We start from the raw sequence: 7,168 nt of genomic DNA on the forward strand, positions 1-7,168 counted from the left end.
AAAACATGTTTCTGCATATCAGCCATAAGTCCTTGGTCATTTTCCACTCTCCACACGCAGTCAATAAAGGTATACCTTATACAAGCCATTTCAGTTCGTGTGTGGAAATATAACCTATTCAATCACAGATAACAAAAGATCCACACAGGTGTCAACTATCCTATTACATTAAAAAGTCAACTACGTATAACATTTCCATTAAGAAATCATGCTGATATCTGCATCTTACTCAGAACTGAAAACTTCCTATAAAAATCAAATTAACACTTCACGGACCGGCGATTTAAATATTTAAATCACCCAGGGGACCAGCATTTTTAAACCTACTACCATAACTTGTGCACTGTTCTCTTTAAAAATTAATATAAAATTTCCTAATTAATTTTATGAACTAAAATTTTTGGAGAACACTTTCCAGTGCTCCTAGAAGTGCTTGAGAGTGTGATATTTCTGGAAACATTCCCCTTTCTGAAGTGGCATTACAGAGAACTTGCAAATGTAGACATACTCCTTTTTTGTGAACTGTGGAAACACGGCATTGCCTAGAAAGATGCTTCCCCTTGGAATGTTCACTCTTCACAATTTTCACGAGGGTATGTTTCGCATATCACCTGAGAGTCGCCCTGTGGGATCCACATGAGGCTTGCGTGGGGTGGGATTGGATGGGCACAGTCACACTAAGTCTGTGTCTGACTCTGGTTCTGCTGCCACCATCTGGTCTGTAGCCCAGGGCTTTGCCACATTCATCAGAAATGCTTTGTATTTCAATTTCGAATCAGGGTTTAAATTTTTGGGACTTTTAAAATTTTTTATTGTCCCCGCAATGTTATTACCCCCATTATCATTGGAGCTATGGTCACTTTTACTGTATGTGGCCACAATTCTTTGCTCACCCCTGTCATTGCTGCTCTCTCAAACACCATAACTACGCATCTCACAAGGCAGGTCAGCTGGCTCATTGGAAAAGAATTTGTCCTTGTCCATATCCCAACACTAACTACTGGCTGATACATACAGCCTGAAGAGCAACAAAGCATTATCGCTTATAGTGGCTTAAGAAAACAGCGAGATCAACTTACTGATAAGTAAGCGAATATTCCAGTTTTATTACGCCATTGCGTGCAACTCGGGTGGCGCCAGAGAGATGTATAGTGTGCTGCAACTTATCGTCTTTAAAAACCTGTTAACAGGCAAACGGTCTGCCATGTTTAAAAGTGAAACATTTTTTAAAGGGTGCGCGGTCCGCAAAGTGTTAAGAACAAACTGTCCATATGTGTTCCATTATTTGCATTATGAATTAATTCACATAAAATGTGTTATGAGGAAAGGAGCATTACCTTGTAAGGGTACAGCAACTCATACAATTCCTTGTACTTGTTCTCACTAAATAAATCATCAGCCTCTGTAATTAAATTCTCAGTGGCCTCCTTGACACTGAGAATTTTCTCTGTATCACCAAGATCTTTGACTGAAGTCACTTGAAGAGATGCAATGAAAGACAACCAGGTTACAGGCATGATAAATGGCCTGTAATTACGATCCATGCCATTCACCTGTAAGCAATTAAAACAATCACAAAATAACATACCAAGAAACAAATTCTATCTTTACAAGTGTATCATCTCTGTTCAGCAGACTCCTGAAATATTAACCTTTCTGAAAAGACTTCCTCAATTGAGGAAAAAGCAAGTTTCAAATGGAACATATTTCTATTCTAAATAGAGAAATATTCTTCCCTCAATGTATATGATCAGATACCTTTTAGTGTAACATAATACATAAATTATTAATAATTTGAGATGATATAAATAACAACTGTTCTTAGAATTTTTCATAGATGTGTTGTAACTCAAAGAACTTGCATTTGAGAGAAACCTGAATTCAACAGTGCTGTTGCATATTCTATTCAGTCACCCTAAACAGGTGGCTGCCAAAATACTTAAGAGCCTCACAGATGCCTCTTACCCAATCGCTAAAGGAAAGGATGACATTTCTCTCCAAGGAGAATATATTACTTCCTTACAAAATGTTACTATTCTACCCAGGTCCTAAAAAAAAAAGGCTGATTTTTCACTTGCAACCTGCAGGAGTTCTGTAAAGGACAGTCCCTTCCAAGTTTCTAGAATCAAAGTTCCCTCCTGTGAGGAAGACAAACAGAGGCTCTAAAAAGAGCTCTTCCCACAATTCCATCTTTCGTTATTGACACCCTGGAAAGGTCCTTCCCTTCTCACTATTTTCAACACGTGGCAAAAAAAAAAAAAATAAAGTGTCCCTTAAATTAGCCATTTTACCTACCCACAATGCCCACTGGCCTGGATCAGGTCCTATTTCCTTACTTCCTCCCTTGGGTCTCAGTTCATCCTTCATTGATTTCAAATTCAAGCAGATCAAGATACAGGTTGAGAAGTATATTCACAAACCACTGGATATAGAATGAGTCACATATCATAGCAAATGTTTCAATTAATCATTGGAACAAGTCTAGGCAACATAATGTAATAAATGTATACATTATATAGACATAGAACATAAATATGATTATAAAAATAGAATGCAAATGAAGAACAAATTAAACATTTGTACAATAAAATTCCTCCACTTTATAAAAACAGAGCAACACCAGATATCTTCTTAAGGAACTCTTACAAATTTTAGGCATCTGTACAAGCTCTTTTAATTCAACCCGCCTATAAAACCAGGCCAATCCTCAAATTACGCCCTCCAACCTTGAAGATGGGGGCAGCATGCTCCTTCGAGACCTCGGTATAGGCCTATAAGACTACACGGCATCACAGTCTGAACAACCATTTCGTAGGAACCTCGTATTAAATACTGATCTCTCCTGCCCCTTCTTCTCCAGATTGAAATCTATGAACATCACTTTCACAGCGTTCCCACAAATTCAAAACCTGAAATATACCAACAATAACTGAAGTGCTAATAGATTATTCACTTAAATTTTCAACACAGAACCTAACCTCCTTCACATAAACTACAGACTTCAAATAGTAGAACCTAATTTCCTTCATATACTACTGACTTCAAATAGTACTAACAGAATATTTTAATCTACCGTGTCTGCGAAATATGTTAGAAACATTATAAGCCTTGCTGAACCCACGACGAATACCGACTAGATATTTTAACATTACTTCCTACGGTAATAACATAAAATTTACAATACAATATTATCAAACAACCTCTAATATCACTGATTACTAAATGTTACGAATGGGCAAGAGCGGTAAGAGGATCACCAGTGCCTACGAGCGCTACGAGCGCTACGAGTGCTGAAGTCGGACTTTACTCACATCACTCACATAACACGGATGATCCGTAAGGAAGGTAGGGAATAATGAAATGAAGGGTAAAGTCGGTAAAGCAGTGCACTTGCTCGAAACACACGCAGAGGAGCAGAGGACAGCAGTTCAGTTCACACTGTAGAGCAGTTCGATTGGTTAAAGCGCTTGACGGATCGGAAAGGAAAGGGAAATTGGTGTGCGTTAATGAGGATGTTTGAATGAAAAGTTTACAACCGAATAAAATAAAGTGGAACTTGATTAATTGTGCAGAGTAATGTATTCTTATACTTTTTATGTAAATTTCCCATAACTCTCGATATTGTTATACATTTTTATGTAAATTTCTTATAGTTTTCGAGATTTTTATACATTTTTGTAAATTTCCCATCAATTTCGATATTTTTATGTAAATTTCGTATAATTTTCGAAATATTTATATATTTTTATGCAAGTTTCTTATAATTTTCGATTTTGTTATATATTTCTATGAATATTTCGTATAATTGTCGAATTTTTATATATATTTTATGTATATTTCCTATAAATTAATATACTTTTTACATTTTCATGTATATTTCGTATAATTTTCGAGATTTTTATATATTCTTCTGTAAAATTCGTATAATTTCCGTATTTCTATACATTTTTATGTAAATTTCGTGACAAAGTACTAGCGTCCAGAAAACTTCCTTTCAGGCAACGTTGCTAGGCGCCTGTGCAGATTGTGCTGTCGGTATACAGGAAGCAACAAAAGCACAGCAGAACGGATTGTCAGAGAATTGGTACTAGAGAGTTTTAATAACATTTGTCGACATATTTCAATTGCTGTTAAATCGGGCAAAAGTAACGGACACATAGAGACAGGACGACCTTGTGTTTTGATTATCTATTGTACGTCGCACACTAAAAAGTCTGGTCTCTGCGAGTGTTTCGAACATACAGAAATGAAGCGCCCTTTTTTGTTCAGTTCACTTTTCTTTTCGCAGATGTTGCGGTTTTTCGAGATTGCTATTTGGAAGGGACATCATACATACATTCCCCAAGCAAACACCGTAATCTCCCAACCAAAGTCCCGTTCTCCATTACGTGAATGAAGTTTCCTTCCACGTGAATTTATATGTCTACGTGTGTATACGAGTAAATATATAAATATTTAATGAAAATACGAGGATAAGTCAATAAGTAAGTTACAAATGGATGTAGAACGTAAACAAATAAGAGTACTGATTTGAAAAAATGCTTTTATTTCTCAGCATAATCTTCCTGTATATTGAGGCACTTGTTCCATTGATTCACAAGCCCCTGAAAACCAGCAGCATAAAATTATTTGGGCTGCTGTCGGAACCAAGCGGTGACTTCCCTTTCTACAGCTTCATCGTCGGGAAAATGTTCAGCCGAAAGATGATGTTTAAGAGGGCCGAACAAATGGAAGTCGCTTGAAGCAGGACTCATCACCTGTGACATTTCGGGCTAGCATATCGTGTCCTTCATCGTGGTAGCGATTGAGATGCTATAATGCCAGGTCCATTCTTTACATTTTGTGTTGCGGGGTCAGCATGCGCAGCACCCATTGTGCACAGACTTTGTGAAAACCTAACCTGTCATGCGACTTCCATTTTTTCGGCCCTCTTAAACACCATCTTTCGGCTGAACATAAAGCATTTTTCAAATCAGTACTCTTATTTGTTGAAGTTATATATCCATTTTTAACTTACTTATTGACTTACCTACGTATAATTGATTGTACTTCCGAAGTTTTCTAAAACTATTACAATATACCGGTCTACATGAAAGTAAGTTTTTCTTCATCAGATCAGAACCAACAAAAAAAAAAGATTTATTTTGAACTGCATCAGCCTTGATTTGATCTTGTAATATATTTCAATTCGATTTTGAAGCATACATTTCATTCTATTTTAGTGTAAGTAATAGCAGTGAACAGTGAAGGCTTTACTATTCCTTTTTTTCTTTTTTTCCCTTGGTACTACAGCCCCAGTGGGTCTAGGCATACCTCCATGAACTCCGTTCACTTCGGTTTTTCTAGATCTTACACATATAGTAGGACTCCTTGGGCGAGAGATCAGCTCGTCGCAAGACCTCTATCTGTAGACAAACACAGAAAAACGCACACAAACATCCATGCCCTGAGTGGGATTCGAACCCACGATCCCGGCTTCCGAGCGAGCGAAGACAGTGCATGCCTTAGACCGCTCGGCTGCCGTGCCGGCTTACTATTCCTTACTCATTCTGTATATAGTTCTGACTTCTCGCCAATTCCAATATCACCTGCCAGTGATTAATCGCATGTGAATTCAATGCTTGCTTATTATGCGGGAAGAGTTCGTCATAGTCTCGAGTTTGTCTAAGGTAAGGCACTTCTGAGATTACAGAATATCACTTTCCTTTCTCGCATCAGCTACAATCTATATCGTAAGTAATGGAAGTCGGCTTGTCATTTAGAGTTCCTTGTGCCCAAGTGTACCCTGAGTGTGGGTTATATTTATATTTCGGTTTCTTTTGATTTGGGTTTAAATCGGATCGCAAAATGTGATTGAATAACAGCAAAAATGGATGACTGAATTAAGTAATTATTGAAGCAGTCCACCACGAAGACGAATGGAGCCCTGCTTTCCCCTGCTTGCTCTCAGCAGCCGTGCCGCCTATAGAGCCTGTAGCGTTAACGTGCGGTTAGCCGCTCGGCTGCAATCGCCCCCTCACTCGCAAAGCTCGCTACGCTCGCAACATTAGTGTACTGGTCTGCTACAGACGTTCCGGGCTCGCAGAACTGCGGGATTTTTCAAGTGAAAAGAAATTAATTTGAGGAAGGTACGGAAACAAATACAATATTGCAAACAGACCATGCAACTTATTTCGTGTGCTAAACAAATGCGTACCATCAGCTTATCACAAAGAATTCTGCTTTGTGGAGTCAGTTACGTAAATATGTGCACAATAGTTCAGTCAAAATTTGTTTACGTAACACAATAAACTCATTCAAATATCTCTGCAAATATAAAGAAAAAACTTAAAAATACACTTATAAGGTATTACAGTATATACCTAAATGACAAATTTATTGTACATCTTCCATCTAGTATTATTTCTACTTGCGATAGTCGACCTCCAATTTACATCATTTTTAATTCGAATGAAAGTTAGGTCTACCTAGGGCAGGGTGGCTGTGTCTTTGGTGTGGACGTATCATAGACCAGGGATGCGTTGAGACACAGCTTTGGAACACCTCCTCGTGGTCCTGCTGGGCAACGACAGTCTTGGGGGTCTGCATTAGCATGAGCCTCTGAGGCTGGCGGCCGAGTTTCCGTAAGGGCAATGGCTATTTGACCAGAGCCTCCCAAGAGGCGGCATAATGACTCTTGGGTTTCATTACGATGTACCTGGCAAGAATGCGGGAGAGCACTCCTATGGGGGTAGCTATGGCTATTTGAGTTGTCTCCCAAGAGTACCGATAAGGTGCCGCAAGCCTTAGGGCTCAACACTCTAAAATGGTTTGACCAACCCATGTGGAGGGGTGGGAATGGGGGAGCTCTGAAGCAACCTCCAGGGGCGGTAAGTTTGTGTAGGGTGCCCTGGTAGCAACCTCATGACAACTAGTATCGCACTCCCATTTATCATCCGGGAGACCCCTCTCACCCCGAACATGCACTCTTGGTCCTGGAGGCTTGTGAGGGTTATACCGTATTTACGCATGTATAGGCCGCGTGCGTGTACAGGCCGCAGCACAATTTTCAGACAGAAATTATAGAAAAAATAATTTTCTTGGAATATTATTTCAGGAGTAGAAATTATTCAGAAATTTGGCAACGTTTAACATTCCTAAGTTCGCAACTAGCGAACATAACGGTACC

The 7,168-nt window shown here is 38.9% G+C and overlaps 1 protein-coding gene across 14 annotated transcripts in view; it reads right to left on the reverse strand.

Moving 5' to 3' along the window:
- The window catches only part of LOC111875646 (regulator of microtubule dynamics protein 1), a 28,260-nt gene extending 24,990 nt beyond the window's left edge, over positions 1-3,270 (reverse strand). For 4 of the 14 annotated variants that reach the window (XM_023846284.2, XM_023845960.2, XM_023872083.2 and 1 more), the window contains exons 1-2: positions 3,057-3,194; positions 1,338-1,553 (exon numbers count right to left, since the gene is read on the reverse strand). In XM_023846284.2, the coding sequence (XP_023702052.1) occupies positions 1,338-1,553; positions 3,057-3,149 (309 nt within the window). In that variant the 5' untranslated portion in view covers positions 3,150-3,194. The other 10 variants (XM_023872321.2, XM_023872164.2, XM_023845639.2 and 7 more) reach the window with 10 other exon arrangements.
- Between the last annotated feature and the right edge of the window lie 3,898 nt (positions 3,271-7,168).

The sequence above is a fragment of the Cryptotermes secundus genome, unplaced genomic scaffold (assembly GCF_002891405.2).
Source record: "Cryptotermes secundus unplaced genomic scaffold, Csec_1.0 scaffold1792, whole genome shotgun sequence".
NCBI classification, from domain to species: domain Eukaryota; kingdom Metazoa; phylum Arthropoda; class Insecta; order Blattodea; family Kalotermitidae; genus Cryptotermes; species Cryptotermes secundus.